The 23,792-nt window shown below is 51.5% G+C and overlaps 1 protein-coding gene across 1 annotated transcript in view; it reads right to left on the bottom strand.

Annotated features, from left to right (window-relative positions):
• imp4 (IMP U3 small nucleolar ribonucleoprotein 4) overlaps positions 1-23,792 on the bottom strand; it is a 57,328-nt gene that overhangs the window by 26,996 nt on the left and 6,540 nt on the right. The window contains 4 exon segments of the mRNA XM_038782069.1: positions 5,522-5,680; positions 13,312-13,444; positions 18,511-18,620; positions 19,081-19,164. Of these exon segments, the coding sequence (XP_038637997.1) occupies positions 5,522-5,680; positions 13,312-13,444; positions 18,511-18,620; positions 19,081-19,164 (486 nt within the window).

Here is a 23,792-nt window from a genome sequence, read left to right on the forward strand (position 1 = left end):
TACCGATCGTCACCTTTGAGCTCTGGACTATCACCAGCTCAAATGCTCTTCAACAGAGATGTGCGGACAACGTTACCGGCACTACAATTCAGCAATCCCGATCACTCGCCTGTCCTGGATAAAATGCGTCACCAACGTCAAGCGCAAAAGCAACACTATGACCAGCAGGCAAAAGTACTGCAACCGTTGGCAATCAACGATACGGTGAGGTTGCGACACCCGGCTGGGGGCTGGTCCAAAATGGCGTTGGTCTTCTGCCAAATATCGCCACGATCCTACATAGTGCAGTCTGACGATGGAACAATGTTTCGACGAAATCGCCGAGACCTTCTACAAGTTACACCTCGTCAACGGGTATTTCCAACACTCGATCTGCAGGACGCACTAGATCTACAGGACGCTGTCATGCAACATCCTGGAACTCTAGCAACAGGTGTCCAAATGGACATAGAAGACCCTGGATCTCCATGCCCACTCAGGAGGTCTACCCGGATCAGACGTGCACCCAACCGTCTGAACCTGTGAACATGGACTGACAATTGCATTGCCCTGCCTTGTCATGTGTATATAAACCTAACTGTCTACATTTGTGTTTAGTTACAGCTCTGCAACTACAAAAAAAAAGTGAAAAAGGGGGATGTAGTGATCCTCGCCTGAGTGTGTACAGAAGGGGCTGATGGGAAATGGAAGTACCACCAGGGGGCAGCGCGGGGACATATAAGAGGGACGCCGAAGGCCCGCCCTCGCACACTTGGACCAGAGGGTTAACGAGGCAGGACGTGCAAGTTGAGCTCAGGACTGCAAGTCTTTTGGGCCTAGTTGCAGAACATTGAGGAGCAGTATATTCTCAAGTGCAATTCTGTAACTTATTGTGGAGCACAATAAACCATCCTTTAACTTAAAGACGACTTTGAGCATTCTTTCAAGAAGCATAACACCATGGATGCTTAATGGACATGTATCTTCAAGTCAAGCAGTAGAGAGATAAGAGATTCAAGAAGTTGCAACATAGCATATGGTGCTGGGGCGTACCTCAGTTCGATTGGTCAGCTGGTATCCAATGAATTGGCCAAAAGGCGATATCCTGCTGAGTAACAGGTGATGATTGGGTCCTACTCAAGTTGAATGATTTCTAGAGACCCAAGAGAAGCATAATTTGAATCCTAGACACATAGGGACAAAGGCCTGGTCCCTCTCCTCTCAATGTCCAGAAAGGCTGTGGAGTTTATATTTCTGAACCTACACAGAACCCGAATGAATGAATCTACTGTTAAACCATTACAGGCAGCAAACAGAGACCTGGATATGAAAGGAAGGTCTGCTTAAAAACCATCCAAAACAAAGACTCTTTTTCCTTTTACTTATTATTTTCACCCCTCTCTTCCCCTTTGTGTCTGTGTGTATATACAGTTGGGGGGCAAGTTAAAGTGGGGAATTTAGGAATCAGGTATTAGCTAACCAGTTGTATTTGCTGCATATTTCATTACAGTTCTTATTATAAATAAAAAGTAATTGTGTATGATCTTACAAACTTGGTGGCTGTAATTATTGGCTAAGGCCAAAGACTTCACGTATTTTCTAAGAATTATTCATTTGTTCAATTGTGTTGCGACTCCGGGTTGGGGCCCTCTCCCAGGATTTTGTAACAGAACACAGAATTCAGGCGATAAAAAATAAGTAAACTAGTGAGCAGTTCGCTGTTGGCAGTTTTAGAACACATTCCAGCATTGAAGCAGGGATCTGCGAATAGAGCAGAAACTGTGTGAGCATGTATTACGCGATATATCCTATATCACTGTTGTTAGTGAAAGGCATGAAAATGACATAACACTAAAAGCCCAAGGGCGAGGGATTTGTAACTGAGCAATATCCACTGCTTTTTAGTGTTACCAGAGCCCACCTGAACTTTTAAAGGGAGTCTCCGGGGACTTCAGTTGGAACACGGCTGCTATGATTACAGCCCGAGGGTTGAAATGAAATGAAATGAAAACCGCTTATTGTCACGAGTCGGCTTCAATTAATTTACTGTGAAAAGCCCCTAGTCGCCACATTCCGGCGCCTGTCCGGGGAGGCTGGTACGGGAATCGAATTGTGCTGCCTGCTTGAAAAGCCAGCGATTTAGCCTGGTGAGCTAAACCAGCCCCTAATGATTGCATGGGAAATGAGAAATCCTAAAACTGAAGGCTCAGTTGAAAAGACAGATTGGACCTGGTCCTATGCTGGCACAGGAAGTGCTCATTACTACGCAAGGTCTATCTTTGTTGTATTGACCAAGTGAAATTTATCCGTTTGCAATATTAATGTTTGAAAGTTGTTGGATTTAAATGGTTTGATACAGTACAGTTTGAAAGAGTGAAATATTGGCTTTTTGGGGGATTGTTGGTCTCCACATGGATCGTAACACTGATCATAAGCATCCAACATTCCTGAGATACGAGCAGGGTGCCAGAGGAATGGAGCATTAAAAATGTCACATTGGTTTTCAAAATCGGGTGATTGGCGCACCAAGTACAGGCTAACGTGTTTCACCTTGGCGACGGGAAAGCTTTTAGGAATGACAATCTGTGATGAAAATTAACAATCGCTTACCATGGAATTCCTACAGGACAGAATTCCTACAGGACAAAAGGAGGCCATTTGGCCCATGGAATCAGCACCGACCCTCTGAAAGAGCACTCTACCTAGGCCCACTCTTCCACCCATGCCCCATAACCCCACCTAACTTGCATATCTTTGGATTACATTTGGATCAATGTAGAATTATTAAAGAAAGCCATTGGAGATTTGTTGAAGGAAGATGGCGAGTTAATGGAGAAAGCTGATTGCAGAAACGTGGTTGATACGATATACATGGACTTCCAAAAGGCATCTGATAACATACGACATAGTAAGGCTTGTCTGCAAAGTTAAAAGTTCATGAAATGCAAGGACACCATGGATACGCCTTCCTCAGCTCTCAGTCAGGTCTGACCTACGACTTCCTCCACAGGTTGGAGAAGGAAGCAGTTCCTGAACGTAGCCCAGCCGGGACGGGAATCGAACCCTGCACTGATGGCACCAATCTGATCCACATCGAATGCCCCGATTCTCCAAGAGTCCAAGCCATGTGGCAACATATGCTTTTCCACACAATACGTCAGAGCTACAAATTGTCGCAGGACTTGAGGCTCCAATTTATTTCTATCACATGGCGGCTGATCAGGAATCTCTCACGTGGCAGTGGTTAGCATTGCTGCCGCACAGCGCCAGAGATCGGGGTTTGATTCTGACCTTGGGTGACTGTCTGTATGGAATTTGCAAATTCTCCCCGTGTGTGTGTGGGTGTCCTCTGGGTGCTCCGGTTTCCTCCCACAGCCCAAAGATGTGCAGGTTAGGTGGATTGGCCATGATAAATTGCCCCTTAGAGTGGGGTTGCTGCACGAAAATAGTGGAGATTGGGCTTAGGTAGGTTTGTCCAGGTTTGGGCCAAATGGCCTCCCTCTGCACTGTAGGGATTCTATAATTCTTACCACCTGCTACTGGTGGATGTTGGGGGGGGGGGGGGATATGCAAGTCCTGGAGTGGGACTTGAACTTGGGAGCTCAGAGGCTCAATGCACCACAAGACCTCCTGCATCATGGACACAACATTGTATACAGGACAGGAAACAAGAGAGAAGTGGGGAACATTTGGCCTTCAGACTGGAGGAAAGCATTTGGCGAGGTGCCCCACTGCCAGTACTCAGGACGCGGCTTTCCTTAATCATGAGTACTGAAACTGAGTCGATAATCGGGAAGAGGAGTCGTCTGACCCCTGAGCCTGCTGTATGGTGCACCGCCATAACAATCGGCCCCCTTGTTGACACTGCTACCATTAGCGCAGAAGACACTGGTGCAGCCACAACTGGAGAATTGTGTGCAGTTCCGATCACCACATTACAGGAAGGATGTAATTGCTCTGGAGAGATTTTTTTTAAGAAAGGTGCCAGGGTTGGAGAGTAGCTATGATGAGAAATTGGAGAGATTGGGGCCATTTTCCTTGGAACAGAGAAGGCTGAGGGGTGACATGATTCAGGTGTACAAAATTGTGAGGGGCAGAGATAGACTGGAAAGGAGGAACCCGTTTCCCTTGGCAGAGTGTTCAAAAACCAGGGGTCATAGGTTCAAGCTAAATGGCAGAAGGATGAGCGGGGATATGAGGAAAAACCTTTTTATGCAGAGGGTGGTGGGTCTGTAATTCGCTGCCTTAGTTGTTAGTGGAGGCAGAGACCCCAAGATCTTTTAAAAAGTACCTGGATCTGCATCAGACATAGAAGTGCTGTAAACTACAGGCTATGGGCAGGGTGCAGGAATCACAGAATCCGTAGAGTGCAGAAGGAGGCCATTCGGCCCATCGAGTCCCACTGACCCCTTGAAAGAGCACCCTACCCCCCATAACCTAACCTGTACATCCCTGGACACTAAGGGGCAATTTAGCATGACCAATCCACCTAATCTTCACATCTTTGGACTGTGGGAGGAAGCCAGAGCACCTGGAGGAAACCCACGCAGACACGGGGAGAGTGTACAAACTCCACACAGCCCAAGGCCGGAATTGAACCCGGGTCCTGATGCTGTGAGGCAGCAATGCTCACCACTGTTCCACCATGTCACCCCAGGTGGAATTCGAAAGGCCACGTGGGTGTTTTTGGGTCGGCACGGACAAGATAGGCTGAATGGCCCCCTTTCTATGCTGTATCTTTTCTTGGGATCTGTGAATGGGTCAAGAATCAGAGGGATAAATATCAAAGTGATTGAAAAAACACAACACACGGACTTGGAGCAGAGAAGGCAGAGGGGGGTCCTGATCGAGGTGTTCAAAATTATGAGGGACATTGGGTGGAAAGGAAGGAACTTTCCCCCTTAGTGGAGGGGCTACTAAACAGGCGACATCGATTTACGTTAAGGTAAAATAGATTTAGAGATTTGACAAAAACCCGGAGGGCGGTGAGAATCTGAAACTCACTGCCTGAACGGATGGTCGAGGCAGAGACCCCATAACATTTAAGAAGTATTTAGATGAACATTTGAATCAAGACAGCATACAAGGCTATAGACCAAAAACTGGAAAACGGGATTCAAATAGGTGCTTGACGGTCTGAAGGGCATTGTTTTGAACTGTATGATTCTATAAAAGCTGTTGTCATGCAGCAGGTGTTTATGGCCTGGAATGCACGACAGGTCACAGTAGATTCAATGGAGCCTTTTAAAGGGGAAACAGGGTAGGCACTTGAGGGAGTTAAGTTCCAAAGATACAGAAAGGTCAGGAAAGCAAGGTGACCTGGATCGCTCTTGCACTGAGCTAGCAACGACTTAACAGGCTGAAGGATCGGCTTCTACGTAATGACCTGTTCTGTGAGTCTGCGCAGAGAGACTGCAATATTGACACTGAGAAGGGTTGGGAAACAGTGACCCGAGGGTTTGGGTTTTTAAATGGTGCAGATGTATGAAGAGAGTTCGAAGAGAGGGAAGGTGAGGTGATCCTCACCTCTTGAATATTGTACCTACCCTCAGGCCAAGCTTCGAGTTGAGGTTGTGGAAAATGAGGTGCGGGTAGGCCTCTGACATGGTGCCAATGTTTGGGATGTCGTGTCGCATCACCACGTTGGAGAGGGTGAAGTAGGCTGTCGGACCAAAAGGCAGGTGGCAAACGATGAGGCCGTCTGGAAGAAGCATCGGTTGGGTGAGGAAAAAGGGCAAAAGAAAAGAGGTTAGCACAGACTTAAGGAGCAGCAATGCCAAGCATTTACCACTTAGGCCATCCACAGAACAGGATATTTCATGTTACACTTCAGGCCATCCAGACACCCCTCAGACCATTCACAGAGCAGGACATTCTCAGTTACCCTTCAGGCCATCCAGGGAGGTCATCCACGGAGCAGGACATTACCAGTTACCCCTGAAGGAGGGGGGGGGGGGGGGGGGGGGGGGGGGGGGGGGGTTGCGATGATACCTCTCAAAGCTGAATAATTAGCATGCCACTAGAGTAGTTTTACATAAGTTATTTTATTAAGGATTGAGATGAATTATATGACTGAGTAATCAGTATTAACCATTAAACATGTATTTTTGGAGAGCACTTCCGGTCGGCGAGCGAAGCGGTCGCAGGGAGAGGGGCTCCCGCAAGCGGCAGAGAGCAGGGAAGGGACCCCCCCGGGCAGGCCGGTCGGCGGAGGAGCATCGGCGGCGGCGGCGGCGACGGGGCTTGGTGGCGGCGACGGGACTCGGCGGCGGCGACAGCGGGGCTCGGCGGCAGCGGCGGCGACAGCGGGGCTCGGCGGCAGCGGCAGCGGCGGCGACAGCGGGGCTTGGCAGCAGCGGCGGGGCTTGACGGCAGCGGCGGCAGTAGAGGGGCTCGGCAGCGGCATGTCCAACCCGGTCCAAAAACCCCCCCCCCCAACGCAGGCCAGGAGCGGTGCGGCAGCGGCAGGCCCTCCCTCCCCCCCAACGCAGGCCAGGAGCGGTGCGGCAGCGGCAGGCCCTCCCTCCCCCCCAACGCAGGCCAGGAGCGGCGCGGCAGCGGCAGGCCCTCCCTCCCCCCCAACGCAGGCCAGGAGCGGTGCGGCAGCGGCAGGCCCTCCCTCCCCCCCAACGCAGGCCAGGAGCGGTGCGGCAGCGGCAGGCCCTCCCCCCCCCCCCCCCCCCCCCCCCCCCAAATGCAGGCCAGGAGCGGTGCGGGACCGAAGGGGGGGCCAAGCCGGAGGCAGCGACCAGGAGGTTGCGGGGTGCGAAGTGCGGCAGCGGGGACCCCCCCCCCCCAACCGGCAGCAGGGACCCCCCCCAAACCGGCAGCGACCACCACGTGGCAAGAACAAAGGGACTGGGCAAAAGCCTCTCTCTCTCTCCTGGGTGAGTGAGGAGAAAGGAAGGGGGAGATAAAACAAAAAAAAAGACTTATATTTCTGTTTTTTTTTAAAAACCCAAAAGAAAACTGGTAAAGAGAAAGGGGGGAGTATATACTATTTTCTCTCTTTATACACTCGCTCCCAGCAAAAGTAAGCCCATCGGAGAGGAGCTGCATAAAAGCGGGGAGGAGGAGAGAAAATAATTAAGAAATAAATAAATAAATAAAGGGGTAAAGGAAAGAAGGGGGGGGGGGGAAATACATTTTTTTTTAAAAAATAATAATAAATAAAATAAAAATAGGATGCGGAAAAGGGGGGGGAAAGAAAAACAAGGGGAGAAGAAAAGATGAAAGGGAAGGGGGAGAAAAAAAATGCCAGAAGGGGGCCAAGAGAAAGGGGGCACCAGAAGTGGACGGGGCAAAGGGCAAGTTAGCTCGGGCGAACGAATCAGCACACGAAGCGGCGGGAAGGATGTATCGCCGCATAAAAAAGAGCTGGACAGACAGGTACCCTCTCCCCTGGGGTTAGAGGGGGACGTGAATTGGAAGGCAGCCTTGGCCGAGGTGGTGAGGGAGCAGCTGCAGGCAATCAAGGCAGAGTTGAAAGCGGACGGAGAGGCCGCAGTACAGACAGCAGTGGCCAGGGCCATGTCAGGGGTGCAGCAGGCTCTGACCAGATTGGAGGAGAAAGTGGATGCCCAAGGGGAGAAACTGGAAGCCCATGAGGCAACCATTAAAGAGCTGGAGAAAGCAGCGACCGACATGAGCGACCGGGTCACGGCCCTGGAGAGGGAAGTGGCGAGACTGGGTGCAGCACAGGGGAGCCTGAAGGGCAGGGTAGACGACCAGGAGAACAGCTCGAGAAGGCAAAATGTTAAGATAGTGGGCCTGCCAGAGGGGAACGAGGGCAGAAACCCCACAACATTCGTGGCTGCGATGCTGGGCTCCTTAGTTGGGGGGGGGACACCTTTCCCACCCCACCGGAAATGGACAGAGCTCATCGGTCACTGCGCCCGAAGCCCAAGGAAGGGGAACAACCGAGAGGCAGTCATAGCCAAACTGCACCGGTACCGGGATAGGGAGACAATCCTGCGCTGGGCCAAGGAAAATAGAGCCTGCAAATGGAAAGGGCACGCCATCCGAGTCTACGAGGATCTTGGAGCGGACATAACTAAGAGACGGGCTGAGTTCAACAGAGCGAAAGCAGCCCTCTACAAGAGCAAAGTGCGTTTTGGTATGCTGTACCCAGCAAAACTCTGGGTCACATACCAAACAAGGAATATTTCTTTTACAGCCCCTGCTGAGGCGAATAGGTTCGTCGAGGAGCACGGGCTGGAAAACGCCATGGGAGGTAGGGACGAGGGGCCCATGGCAAGGAGAAACGACATGCTGACGGGGGGGATGGGGAGGGGCGAGGCAAAGCCAGCCCCCTCCCCCCCGGCAGGAACACCCAGAACAAAAAACAACCCACTGCCCAAGGGACCGCTCCAGGTGGGAGGCCAGGCCCCAGCACGAGGGAACGGGAGTATTGGAGAAGGGAGAGGAGAAGCGGGACAGCAACCTCCGAGAGGGGAGCCACTGTGCTAGCAGGAAAGCTAGCGACGGGGGCACGCAACAAAGCAGGGCCGCAGCGCACCCCCAACAGGGGGGAAGGCGCCAGGCAGGGGAGGGGGGGGATCACCCATCAAAGTCGGGAGAGCAAATGGGGACTGGAATAGGGGATAGAGGGGCAAAGGAGGGGTATACAGGGGAGGGGGGAAAAGGGAGAGAGCGGGGGGGGGGGGGGCACTCGGGGTGCGAGAGACCAGGGAGGGGAAACGCAGGGACAAAGGGACAAAAGAGGCCAGAAATGGACCAGGGCCACAAAGTGCCACAAACAAGGGCTCGAAACAGGGAACCGCTGCAAGCACCCACCCAGTACGGTCTGTGAGCGAAGGGGCCCCCCGGAGTGCAGGGGACTACCCGCGTGGCGGACACACAGTGGACGGCCATGGCGGGTGCCCCCGGGACAAGGGAAAACCCCGGTGCGCAGAGACCCGACCGCATGGGGAGAACAGTGGTAGCGGCCATCCTGGACGGCCCCCTAACAAAGGGAAACCCCGGAGGGCAGGGGCTCGTCCACCAGACAAATATGGTTAATCCCACAGGAACGAGGGGGCAGAAGCCCCCCACCAGGATAGTCACCTGGAACGTAAGGGGACTTAACGGCCCTGTGAAGAGATCTAGAGTCCTCACCCACCTTAGAAATACGAGGGCCGACATAGTCTTCCTCCAAGAGACGCACCTGAGGGAGCAGGACCAACTGCGGGTAAGAAAGGGCTGGGTGGGACAAACCTATCATTCCTGTTTCGGGACAAGGGCCAGGGGGGGTGGCGATCCTGATTGGCAAGAGGACAATGTTTAGGGCGACAAAGACGGTTACAGACCCAGGGGGGCGGTATGTCATGGTCAGCGGGGCCCTGGATGGGGCGCCGGTAGTTCTAGTCAACGTGTACGCGCCCAACTGGGACGACACGAGCTTCATCCATGGCAGAAATCCCGGACATAGCGACGCACCGACTAATCATGGGGGGGGACTTCAACTGTGTACAGGATCCAAAGACGGACAGATCAAACCCCAGAACGGGGAAAACCTCAAACATGGCAAGGGAACTCAGTCACTATATGGAGCAGATGGGAGCAGTAGACCCCTGGAGATTCGCCCACCCGGGTGATATCAGACCACGCCCCACACTACATGGACGTGCGGCTGGAGACGGGAAGGGCCCAGCGCCCCACATGGAGGCTGGACGGTGCCTTACTAGCTGACAAGGCCTTCAGCGAAAGGATAGCGCGGGCCATAGCGGAATACACGGAGAACAACCAAAACGGGGAGGTCTCATCCTCCACGTTCTGGGAAGCGCTTAAGGCCGTACTAAGAGGGGAAATCATTGCCTACAAAGCGCAAAGAGATAGGGAGGAAAGGGTGGCTAGGCAGAAGCTGGTCGACTCCATACTGGAGGTAGACCGTAAATACTCCGAGGCCCCGACCGTAGAGCTCCTGGCGGAGAGAAAAGAATTACAAAGGAACTTTGACCTGCTCTCCACCAGGAAAGCAGTACACCAACTCCGCCAGGCACGCGGGGCCCTGTACGAACACGGAGACAAAGCCAGCCGCCTGTTGGCACACCAGCTGAGAAAGCAGGCAGCCAGCAGAGAAATTGCGCAAATCAGAGGTACCAGAGGCACGTGGGAAACAGAACCAGAGAGGATTAACGAAACCTTCAAGGCCTTCTACCAAGAGCTGTACACCTCAGAGCCCCCAACGGGGAAGGCTGGGATGAACCGGTTTCTTGATGGACTGGACATACCAGTCGTGGGAGAGGGCAGAAAACGGGATCTGGAAGCACCACTAGCACTGGGAGAGATCATGGAGAGCATTAGCTCCATGCAGACGGGGAAGGCGCCGGGACCGGACGGATTCCCGGCGGACTTCTACAAAAAATTCGCGACAGCGCTGGCCCCGCACCTGCGGGAGATGTTCACAGACTCGCTAGCTAGGGGCACACTGCCATCCACGTTAGCACAGGCCTCAATCTCGCTGATACCTAAGAAAGACAAAGACCCAACGGAATGTGGGTCATACAGACCCATATCTCTGCTGAACGCAGACGCCAAAATACTGGCCAAAATCCTAGCCAAAAGGCTAGAAGACTGTGTACCTGAGGTGGTCACAGAGGACCAGACGGGCTTCGTCAAAGGTAGACAGCTTACTGCGAACATCAGGCGCCTGCTGAACGTGATAATGACCCCCTCCGGGGAGAGAACACAAGAGGTGATCGTCTCCCTGGACGCAGAAAAGGCCTTCGACAGAGTCGAATGGAAATACCTCATAGAGGTACTGGAGCGGTTCGGGCTTGGAACAGGGTTCACCGCTTGGGTAAAGCTCCTATACAACGCTCCCATGGCGAGTGTACGGACGAACAATACCAACTCCCAATACTTCCAGCTGCACAGGGGCACCAGACAAGGATGCCCACTGTCCCCGCTGCTGTTCGCACTAGCAATCGAACCGCTAGCAATCGTGCTCAGGGCAGCAAAAAACTGGAGGGGGATCCGAAGGGGAGGTAGAGAGCACAGAGTCTCACTCTATGCGGATGATCTGCTCCTCTATATCTCGGACCCACAAAGCAGCATGGACGGAATCATCGCGCTCCTGAAAGAGTTTGGAGCCTTCTCGGGCTACAAACTCAACATGAGCAAAAGTGAGATCTTCCCAGTACACCGCAAGGTGGGGGGGGGGGGGGGGGGGGGGGGCGGGGGTGGGCAGCAATAAAGGGGCTGCCGTTCAAACAAGCCCGAAATAAATTCCGCTACCTGGGGATCCAAATAGCCCATGACTGGAAAAACCCCACCCAAAAAACACTCCACAGCCCAGTGGTGACAGCCACCCTCCAATCCTGGAACAACTGCGGCAGCAATTTGGCCTGTACAAAATGTCGGGCAAGGCTCCCATCTGCAACAACCATAGGTTCAAACCAGCACTGACTGACGCCACCTTCAAAGGTGGAGGCAGGACGGGGGGGACACTGACAGTCAGGGACCTATACACGGACGACAGGATCGCAACACTGGACGAACTGACAGAGAAATTTCAGGTAGCTGGGGGAACGAGCTACGGTACCTGCAGCTCAAAAACTTCCTACGAAAGGAGACAAGGACGTACCCACAACCGCCACGACAGACACTACTGGAAGACCTACTGGACGCAAGTATCCTAGAGAAAGGGAACTGTAGTGACATGTATGACCGACTGGTAGATAGGGACGACACCGTACTGGACGCAACAAGAAGGAAATGGGAGGACGACCTGGGGATGGAGATAGGGTGGGGACTCTGGAGCGAAGCACTGCATAGGGTCAACTCCACCTCCACGTGCGCAAGGCTCAGCCTGACGCAACTAAAAGTGGTACATAGAGCCCACTTAACGAGAAACCGTATGAGTAGGTTCTTCCCGGAGGTGGAGGACAGATGTGAGCGGTGCCAAAGAGGCCCGGCCAACCACGCCCACATGTTCTGGTCTTGCCCCAGACTTGTGGAGTACTGGACAGCCTTCTTCGAGGCTATGTCCAAAGTGGTGGGGGTGAGGGTGGAGCCATGCCCGATAGTGGCGGTCTTCGGGGTTTCAGACCAGCCAGATCTATTCCTGGGGAGGAGGGCGGACGCCCTTGCCTTTGCCTCCCTGAAAGTAAAAAGCTGACAGACAGCCCAGCTCCACCCACACTCTGACATCACTGATAAGCACCCCATTTCTTAAAGGTACTCTCACATGACAGTAGAAGTACTGTGTTCTTTGTGTTCGGCAGAACAGGTCTTGGCAGATATCCAGTCTGTTCTCCGTGTACACGTAACAAGCTTGATTAAATAAGCCACCTTGGCCAGAGTGTCATGTTTGTTCCTCTCTGCATTGAGCTGAGCTGACTCAATACACAGGTCTTGAAACCGCTCCTACAACCCCTCAGACCGTTCTGGGAACAGGGCAATACCAGTTACCCCTCGGACCACCCCAAGAGCAGGACATTCCCAATTGACCCTTGGGCCATCCCGGCAGGACATTCCAGTTGCCCCTGAGTCACACAGAAGTCTCACCACAGGCTCACCTCCCTGAGATATCAGCTGGGAAACAACATCCCAATGTCACACACTCCTATGCACAACGCCATTTATCTGACACTCAAGATAGCAGCTTCAACAGTAAAGATCCCAAGTGGCTGGATGCAAGATTGATCCAAACATGAGATGGAACATGTTCCAGCTGCTGGCTACGCATAAAGTTTCAAGGGGGTTAAGGGAAGACAATGGTCAATGCACAGAGGACTGGAGCCTGGAGCGGCTCTGGTGGGGATCTTGACAGTGGGGATCACGGAACAGAGGGGATTCAGTGCTGCGGTCTCTCCTATTTTCTGGTTCCCCACAAAATCAGAGAACACTATTCAAGAACAGGATTTTCACTGAGTGGTCTTGCCGTTTTAACAACATTATCAGGACTGTGTCCTCCATGGACTCCACTTGGCCACAGAGCTGAGACTGTAATCTGGGATTTGTGATGCGAGACAGAATTCATGTCATTCAGCAAAACGTGCGTGCGTCTCTCGCTCTCACACAGAGACATACACAGAAATCTGCAACTCTCTCAAGGCTTTCCATCCATAGCCCAACACCATCACCATTTCCATAGTCATTTTCTCAGTGTTCCAACCTTCCCACCACATTCGGCAACAAGGTCCATTTATTCTGAACACCCTGCGTCTCCCATGTCTTTGTGGACCCCTCATCTGCCCCATGACACCCACACAGTATTTCTCAAGAGTTCTCTCACCCTTACATGGTAACACGCCGCTATCCGGCCCCCGTGCGCCGCTATCCGGCCCCCGTGCGCCGCTATCCGGCCCCCGTGCGCCGCTTTCTCACCTGGTACCCCACGGTGCTCGTGCACGATTAGAAGGTCGGTAACACCATTCGTCTTGGATGCCTTGACCAGTGTGCCAATGTCATGCTTGCCTCGGTTCATGCGCTGGCCATTTGGGAAAATCAACTTAAACTCCTGAAATAGAAAGGAGAGATTGGTGTATTCAGAGCCTGCTGGAGATAACCACTCCAGAGCATGGAGAAACTCTAAAACCCGTCCCCTTCTTCAAGATTTCAGCAACACAACACACCCAGAATTGACTTGGTCGTCATTGCTCAGCAACAAATCACTGCTTCATTTCCCCGGGGGAAAGTGCTCCATAATTATTAGGAAGTGGCAATTTTACACAGTGCCACAGAAAAAACAAACGGCAGGTCACTTCAAACAGAGTTACACGGTGCCACAGATACATCAAACAACAGGTCACTTCAAACAGTTACACAGTGCCACAGATACATCAAAAACAGGTCACTTAGTTAGTGTCACGGAAATATCAAACGACAGGTCACTTCAAACAGAGTTACACAGTGCCAGGTACATCAAACGGCAGACATGGAGTGAGTGGTTGCAAATTTGGTGGCTCCCGCTCAAGGTGGAATTTTTGGTCCTCGCCCATCCGATTTACGGGCTGCTTGCTGGTGTGAGGTGCATGAGCTCTGGGGAATTGCAATACTTCATTGGTACTCCATCGGTGGGGCCGGTTTATGGCTTACCAGTTGAGGACTGTAACAAGGAAGGGGCAGCAGCTTGACCAAGAGTATATTTGAGTATACGGGAAAAGATGGTGGAGGGTGCTGGGGTGCCGTTGCCCGCCCAGTGGTCTACCGGACAGCTGGTGAACTTTTTGAACTTTAAATTTCAGCAGGAGAGGAAGGAGGCCTCAAAGGGCATGGCAAAGGTGGTGGAGCCACTTAAGGCAGATTACATACAGTCATAGAGGTTTACAGCATGGAAACAGGCTCTTCGGCTCAACTTGTCCAAGCCACCCAGTTTTTAACCACTAACCTAGTTATTCACATCTCTGGGGGCCAGGGTTCGATTCCCGGCTTTGGTCACTGTCTGTGCGGAGTCCGCACGTTCTCCCAGTGTCTGCTCTGGTTTCCTTCCACAAGTCCTGAAAGACGTGCTCGTTAGGTGAATTGGACATTCAGAATTCTCCCTCAGTGTACCCGAACAGGCGCCGGTGTGTGGCAACTATGGGATTTTCATAGTAACTTCATTGCCGCGTTAATGAAAGCCTACTTGTGACACGAAAGACTATTATAAAATTGCCTGCATTTGGCCCATATCCCTCTATACCCATCTTACCCACATAACTTTCTAAATGCTTTTTAAAAAGACAAAATTGTACCCGCCTCTACTACTGCCTCGTTCCAGACACTCGCCACCCTCTGTGAAGAAATTGCCCCTCTGGACCCTTTTCTCTCCTCTCCCCTCTCATCCTGAACCTATGCCCTCTAGTTTTAGACTCATCTACCTTTGGGAAAAGATGTAGACTATTTACCTTATCTATGCCCCTCATTAGTTTATAGACTTCTATAAGCTCACCACTAAGCCTCCTATGCTCCAGGGAAAAATGTCCCAGTCTATCCAGCCTCTCCTTATAACTCAAACCATCAAGTCCCGGGAGCATCCTAGTAAATCCTTCCCGCGCTATTTCTGGTTTAATAATATCGTTTCTATAATAGGATGACCAGAACTATGTAGTTCCAAGTGTGGCCTTACTTAATGTCTTGTACAACTTCAACAAGACGTCCCAACTCCTGTATTCAATGTTCTGACCAATGAAACCAAGCATGCCGAATACCTTCTTCACTACTTTGTCCACGTGATGTACTCCTTTATCTCTTTGTTCCATAACTCTCCCCAACCCCCTACCATTAACTGAGAAGGTCCTGCTCCGATTTTCTCTACCAAAATGCATCACCTCATATTTATCTAAAATAAACTCCATCTGCCATTCATCGGCAATTGGTCAAGATCCTGTTGCAATCTTAAGAACAAAGAAAATTACAGCACAGGAACAGGCCCTTCGGCCCTCCCAGCCTGCGCCGATCCAGATCCTTTAAACCTGTCGCCTATTTTCCAAGGATCTACTTCCCTCTGTTCCCCACCCGTTCATATACCTGTCTAGATGCCTCTTAAACTATGCTATCGTGCCCACCTCTACCATCTCCGCTGGCAAAGCGTTCCAGGCACCCACAACCTTCTGCGTAAAAAACTTTCCACACAAATCTCCCTTAAACTTCTCCCTCTCACCCTGAAATCGTGATCCCTTGTAATTGACACCCTACTCTTGGAAAAAGCTTGTTGCTATCCACCCTGTCCATCCCTCTCATAATTTTGTAGACCTCAATCAGGTCCCCCCTCAAACTGTAACATGACCTGCTGACTCTTGTATTCAATACCCCGTCCGATGAAGGCAAGCATGCTGTATGCGTTCTTGACCACTCTATCGACCTGCGTTGCCACCTTCAGGGTACAATGGACCTGAACTCCCAGATCTCTCTGTACATCAATTTTCCCCAGGACTCTTCCATTGACCGTATAGTCTGCTCTTGAATTAGGTCTTCCAAAATGCATCACCTCGCATTTGCCTGAATTGAACTCCATCTGCCATTTCTCTGCCCAACTCTCCAATCTATCTATATTTATCTTATATAACCTTCTTCACTATCCACTATGCCACCAACCTTGGTGTCAGCTGCAAACTTACTAACCATGCCTCCTACATTCTCATCCAAATCATTAATATAAATAACAAATAACAGTGGACCCAGCACCTCCAAGGCACATCGCTGGTCACAGGCCTCCAGTTGAAAAACAATCCTCTATAACCACCCTTTGTCTTCTGTCATCAAGCCAATTTTGTATCCAATTGTCTACCTCACCTTGGATCCCATGAGATTTAATCTTATGTAACAACCTACCATGTGGTACCTTGTCAAAGGCCTTGCTAAAGTCCACGTGGACAACATCGACTGCACTGCCCTCATCTCTCAGGAGAATAGAGCAGAGGCATTCCAGAAGATGGAGGAGTTGATGAGCGAACATGAGGACCAACTGGCCTTGTCGGAAGTGGAGATGGTGCTTGTGGCGGACAACCAAAAGGGGTTCATAGAATCCTTACAGTACAGAAAGAGACCATTTAACCTATCAAGTCTTCACCAACCCTTTGAAAGACCACCCTACCCAGGCCCCATCCCCCGCCCTGTAATCACTTAAGGGGCAATTTATCATGGCCGATCCACCTAACCTGCACATCTTTAGACTGTGGGAGGAAACTGGAGCACCCGGTGGAAACCCACGCAGACACAGGGAGAAAGTGCAAATTCCACCCAGTCACCCAAGGTGGGAATCGAACCCGGTATGAGGCAGCAGTGCTAACCACTACAGCACTGTGCTGCCTCTGAACAGGAAAAAATAAAGGTTGTGGGAGAAGGTAGTGGATCTTGAGAACCGTTCCAGGAGGCAGAATCTCTGGATCGTAGGCTGCCCGAGGGGATTGTAGGAATGCAGGTATGTGGCAAATACGCTGGAGAGCTGGTGGAGGAGGGAGTCTTTGACGGTGGTGGTGAGGCTGCATAGTTTTCTCGACAAGGAGAAGATAACCAAAGGGCATGGCAGACTAAAAAGTGCATCTGGGAAGTAAACATACTGAGCACATACCAGGACCTGTGTGCGGAATTGATAATCGGATCATGGCTTCGCTCTCACAAGGGGTCAGTTTTGGCCTGTTGCACCAGAATCGTGAGTTTTATTTTGATACCCAGAGGCGGCGAATAAATTTGAGGGACCATGGACTGGGAGGTGTATGAGGACACTGAACTTTGGAGATGTCAAAGTGGGGAATGTGGGTTCAATTGACAGGCGGATTGGAGCATTCAAAGAAATGCGTGTGGAGTTGGTGAGCGTGCTTTCTTTTTGGTTTGTTCTGGTCGTGGGGTATTGTGGGTGTGGATTGGTTGTGGGGAAGGGGGGTAGTCTGGCGTCTCGGGTAGGAGCCAACATGCTAGCTGGTTGGCAAGTTAACGGGAGCGAAGTGGGGAGCCGACTGGAGGAGGGAGTGTGGGGGTTGGGTTTGCTTTTAGATATTGGTGGGGCAGTGGTGGGGGGGAAGATGCTGACGTAGGTGCTGTTGATGTGACGCAGTTGGTTACGAGGTAATGGAGGCAAACATCCTGGGTGGGCCCCAGGAATAGCGAGGGTATGGCTGACCAGCAAGGGAGGGGGCAGAGAACCCCTCGATCCAGTTGATTACATGGAATGTATGGGGTTTAACTGGCCCAGCAAACGGTTGTGCATTTTCACACCATTAAAGGAGATTGAAGGCGAATGTTGTGTTTTCTTCAGGAGATGCACCTGAAGCAGGGGGACAGGACAAGGATGAGGAAGGGCTGGGTGGGGCAGGTTACCCACTTGGGGCTTGATATGAAGATGAGTGAGGTGGTGGCGCTGGTTAACAAGAGGCCTTTGAGGTCTGCTGTATTGTATCCAATCCTGGGGGTAGGTTTGTGATGGGGGCTAGTGAATGTTTATGTTCCAACTTGGGATGATGTGTATTTCCTGAGCCTGGGCTTAAGGACTGGGACATGGTTATGGGGGTAGACTTCAACACTGTTCGGGATCCTAGACTGGACTGGTCATGACCCAGGTCCCTGAAGGTTTCTGCTATGTTGAAGGAGTTGATGGGGTTTATGGCAAGCATGGGGGGCACGGACCTGTGGTGGTTTGAGAGGCCAAGGGCAAAGGAGTTTTTGTATTTTCCGGACGTGCACTCGGTATACTCCGAGATGGTTTTCTTTGTGTTGGACAGTGCGCTGCTGGCAGCGGTGGTTGGATCAGAGCATTTGCCGATTGTGGTCTCTGACCACAAGCAGCACTGGGTGGACCTGTGTCTGATTCAGATGGAGGCTCAGCGGCCGCAGTGAAAGTTAAGTTCGCCATTCATTCAAGGTGAAGGGTTCACCTTGACGTGGAAGCTGTTTACTGACTTCTTTAAGGAGTACTGGGTCGTCAACAGGCAGTGGGGGTGAGCAGAAGTGCCACAGTATCATAGAAATATCAAATGGCAGGTCACTCAAAATTGTCACACAATGCCAGAAATATCAAATGGCAAGTCACTTCAAAACAAACAGAGATCCCCTCCTTAACCTGATTACTGAGAACCAGTAACACTCAACTGGAACAATCACTCTCACCTTGGCGAATTGTTTGAGCTTGGAGCTGGGATCTCGGGATGTTGTGATCATAATTTTTGGATCTTCCACCCCTGCCCACTTGTACTCATCATCAATCTGGCTGCTTATTCCTGTGGAGAACAAATTAGTGAATGAGAGAATCACCCACCATAACCCACCCTGACACTGCTCAGCCACATCGTGACACGGCCTGACACTGCCCAGCCACACCATGACCTGACCCAGCCTGACTGGCACTACGACCCGACCCTCAACTGCACTATAACTCAGTACAACCCAACCAGCTGCGTAACCCAACCTGACACGCACAACACTCCATCCCAGCTCTGACCTGTCACGGTAATTGAAATGCACTGCATCAACGGGATCTAAACCCTTTTGATCCTCAAATTGGCTGCTCGACACACATTTCCCACATTGTTGAACCCATATGATTTTCAAGCTAGGAAGATCTGCCCTCCCTCAGATTTCCTCCCCTCCCACAGCTCAAGTTCAATGATGCCTGGTATTGCCCCGTTCTTTCCATTCCGGCCTCGCTTTCTCCTGAGAGGGAAGATGAATTGCTCTCACCTTCGCCTCCTTCATCATCATATTCCAGAACCTTCTGCAGTTCCAGTGCGTCGCGCCGCAACTCCGTGGGAATCAGCTTGTTTTCTATAAGAGAGAAAAGGAGAGGAGATAAAACCCGTCACAGCAACACAAACCAAGGAATTTCCACCAAATAAAATGACCTCTTTTGGCATTGCCCGTAGCAGCAAGAACAAAGTGGTGGAAGCATACCCCCTATGCAAGGAGATAGTGCCCAGAGCTAAACATGCAAACATTAGAGGGCTGCAAAAGGTTTCTGTCACTACCCCCTTCTCCGCAAAGTGAAACTCTCGATCTGCCATGAAGGACTGGTCCATCAGCCCACAGTCGAAAGATGGCAGGTTAGGTGGATTGGCTGTGCTAAATAGCCTTCTGGGCTAAGTGGGTTTACGGGAATGGTGGTGGGCCTGGGGAGGGTTCTCTTTCAGGAGCTCGGTGCAGACGCGATGGGCCCAATGGCCTCCTTCTGCACTGTAGAAATTCTATGCTTCTATTCTTCTATGAGATGAGTCCCAGCACCTACTTAATCTTCCCAGTTGGGTTCAGAGCTGGCGAATCGACAGTATTCCCCCCACCTACTGGTCACGAGGTTTGGGTGATGGTTACACAAAGTGATCATAGAACCCCTGGAGCGCAGGAGGCCATTCGGCACAGAGTGCAACCACCCCTGAAAGAGCACCCTACCTAGCAACACCCCACCCCCCCATTCCTGGAACCCAACCCACACATCCTTGGACATAAAGAACAAGTTAGCATGGCCAATCCAATAAAACTGCACATCTTTGAACTCTGGGAGGAAACCGGAGCACCAGAGGGAACCCACGCAGACATGGGGAGAACATGCAAACGTCACACAGACAGTCACCCAAAGTTGGAATTGAACCGGGGTTCCTGGCACTGTGAGGCAGCGGTGCTAACCACTGTCACCGTGTTGCTCAAATTAGGTAGGCCAGGGAAAGATAGTAGATTTCCTTCTCTAAAGAACATTACTGAATCAGTGGGTTTATAACGACATTCAACAATGGTTTTGAGAGTTTGGCATGTCAAGTTGCAATCAGAGCTTGATGGGAAATGGCATGTCAAGTTAAAATCAGAGCTTGATGGGAAATGGAATGTCAAGTTTGTGTAATATGTGTACGTGCCTTGTGAGATGAATTGCTTCTGTGTTCGGCCTTATCACGATCCTGTGAACTATCTGTGGGAATGAAACGCAGCCGTGGGATGGGACCCTCCTTCCTTGATAAAGAATTGCTATGCTATGCAACTAATAAGCTAACTGTATGATTAATGATTGAAAGAAATAACTATATGAAGGAGGGGTTTTACAAGTATATAGTTAACTGTAACTAAAAGAAAAGTGCCTCATGGGGCCTCACGGTAGCATGGTGGTTAGCATCAATGCTTCACAGATCCAGGGTCCCAGGTTCGATTCCCGGCTGGGTCACTGTCTGTGTGGAGTCTGCACGTCCTCCCCGTGTGTGCGTGGGTTTCCTCCGGGTGCTCCGGTTTCCTCCCACAGTCCAAAGATGTGCGGGTTAGGTGGATTGGCTATGCTAAATTGCCCGTAGTGTAAGGTTAATGGGGGGATTGTTGGGTTACGGGTATACGGGTTACGTGGGTTTAAGTAGGGTGATCATTGCTCGGCACAACATCGAGGGCCGAAGGGCCTGTTCTGTGCTGTACTGTTCTATGTTCTATGCCTGCACTTGCTGTAACTCTGAAGTTACACTTGTGTAACTCCTCGGTAAATAAAAGATTCTTTGAAGTTATCTGGTGTTCGACTGATGCTTACATCTGGACTGAAATTTAGAATTCTCAGTTTCATGGTCAACAGTAGACTTTAAATTCCACATTTTTATTGAATTGAAATTTCACGAAGGTGGGATTTGAACCCACGTCCTTGGATCTTGCCCCAGGTCTCCGCATTACAAGCCAATGCCACTGCGCCACCACCTCCCCCAACTACTGTCCATCAATCCTCCAACTTCAAATCTGCTGTCACCCTCGGTTACCAATCCAAAGTTCTCGAGTGTGACGGCGCCTCCCAAATTCGTACCTAGACTTCTCACTTTTGCAATTCTGCATCCCTCCAATCAGCCCTGCCCTAATACTGAAACAGTTCTGATCAAAGTCAGAACTGACATTCGTTGAGGGTGCGACTGTGGTAAACTATCTTTCCTCATGCTCCTCCACCAGTCTGTAGCATTCAACGTGATCACAACATGCTCTTAACCCTCATGTCACCAGCTGGGCGGTACGGTGGCTGCTGGTTTAAGTCAAATTCCTTAAACCAGGGCCAGAGAATCACTGACAATGGTTTTCTTCCCACTCCTACAACATTTACCACCACCAACCCTGCCCCGCTCCCTCAAAACCAGGCCCCACAAGTACCTTCCTTTGGACCCACCTATTTCTTATCCACATGCAACTCCTTTGTGATATCATTTGAAATATATCAAGTTTCACATGTACACTGGCACCACTCAGCTGTGCCTTAGATTAGATAGAGAGTAAGGCTCCCTCTGCACTGTCCCAGTCAAACTCTCGCAGGATAGGCATAGCATGGGGTTAGATACAAAGTTCCTTGACACTGTCCCAGTCAAACACTCGCAGGATAGACACAGCATGGGGTTAGATACAAAGTTCCTAGACACTGTCCCAGTCAAACACTCGCAGGATAGACACAGCATGGGGTTAGATACAAAGATCCCAGAGACTGTCCAGTCAAAGACTCGCAGGACAGGCACAGCATGGGGTTAGATAAGATACTTTCAGAGTTCAGCGACTGACAGAAGATAGGCATTCACGACTTCCAGTGGCAGTTATGCAGCAGTAAGCCACACATGTGGGAGCTACCGTTTTAAAGAGATTTTTCGGCTCTTTTGAGAGCCCAAAACGGAAATTTTTCGACGTCTCCCGGTGGGGGAAGGTGTGCTGAACGACTTTCCCTGCAGTCCATGACTCGAACTCGGAGTGGAAAGGTGGAAAAAACAGCAGCAGCTCCTCAGAAAAAACGGGGGAAGGGATCCAAGATGGCCACTGACAGAGCTCCAGAGGAGTGGAGACTCTGGGCCCAGGAACAACAAACTGATCTCCTGCGCTGCTTTAAAGAATTCAAGGATGAAGTACTGAGCTCTCTGCAGGAAACAAACAGAAGGCTGTCAGGGATTCAGTCCACCCAGGGTGCTGCCATCAAGAAGTTGCAGACGCAGGCCATTGAACGAGAGGAGGAGGCCGTGATCCTCGTGAGTAAGGTGGAGGGGCACGAAGCACTCCACAAGAAGTGGCAGGAACGCTTCGAGGAGCTGGATCACCGCATGAGGCGGAAAAACCTGCGGATCTTGGGCCTTGCGGAGGGGCTAGAGGGATCGGACCTGACAGCCTATGTGGCTGTAATGCTGAATTCGCTAGTGGGGGCCGGGTCTCTCCATCTGCCCCTGGAGCTGGAGGGAGCACACAGAGTACTGGCCAGGAGGCCTAAGGAGAATGAACCCCCGCGTGCGGTGCTGGTGAGGTTCCACCGGTTCAGTGATCGGGACTGCGTGCTGCGCTGAGCCAAGAAGGTGAAGAGCAGCAATTGGGAGAATGGGGTAGTACGGATCTACCAGGACTGGAGTGCGGAGGTGGCTAAGCGGCGGTCCGGATTTAATCGGACGAAAGAGGTGCTTTACAGAAAAAAGATAAAGTTCGGAATGTTGCAGCCCGCGCGCCTGTGGGTAACTTATTCGGACCGGCACCATTATTTCGATTCCCCGGAGGAGGCGTGGGCCTTCGTGCGGACGGAGAAACTGGACTTGAACTAGGGGTTGGGGGTTGCGAGGTCGGCTGTAAGATATTAGTGCTGGATTCGGCTGTTGCTGTGTTCTCTTTTTCTTCGGTTTTTTTCGTCTTGTTTTAGTACTTTTGCAATTTTGATATGGTTATTTACGGAGGGGTTGTTCTGCTATGTTTTTGTTTTTGTGCTTGGGGCATTGTTTGGGCTGTGTATCTTGCGGGGAGGGTCGGGGGGGTATGTTGTATTCTATGTCGGAGTGGGGGTATGGAGGGGGGCTGATATTTGGGAGCTGCGTCAGAAGGGTGTGGTGGGGCAGGGCGAAAGCAGCGGGCTTTCCTCTGGTTTCCCGCACTGCGGGGCTGGGGGGGCGGAGACGGTGACGGGGGAGGTGGGGCCTTAACTGGTTCTTCCCCGCGCTGGAGCGGTGCCAGGAGGAGGGATAGGATGGGGGAATGATCCCACTTCGGGAGGGGTCGAGTTATTGGCGGGAGTTTCCGGGGTCAGCAGAAGTTAGCTGACCCACGGAAGTACAATGGAGGACGGTTCGCGGCTGGGAGGGTTCCTAGCCTGGGGGGGAAGGGAGGGGGGGAAAGGGAATACCGGGTTGCTGCTGGTAGGGGCAAGAAGGAGCTGGTGGGGGTTGGGGGGACAGAGGTGAGGGGTTGTCGCTATGGGGACGGGGTCGAGCAGGGGATGCTGGCCTGGGGCGGGCAGTCGACGGGCTATGGCTAGCCGACGGGGGAGGGGGGCGGGACGCCCTCTGATCCGGTTGGTCACCTGGAATGTGAGAGGGTTGAATGGGCCGGTGAAGCGGTCAAGGGTACTGGCTCACCTGAAGGGGCTAAAGGCGGATGTGGCAATTCTGCAGGAGACCCACCTGAGGGTGGCGGACCAGGTCCGCCTGAGGAAGGGATGGGGA

This window comes from Scyliorhinus canicula, chromosome 21, assembly GCF_902713615.1.
Source record: "Scyliorhinus canicula chromosome 21, sScyCan1.1, whole genome shotgun sequence".
Taxonomy (NCBI): domain Eukaryota; kingdom Metazoa; phylum Chordata; class Chondrichthyes; order Carcharhiniformes; family Scyliorhinidae; genus Scyliorhinus; species Scyliorhinus canicula.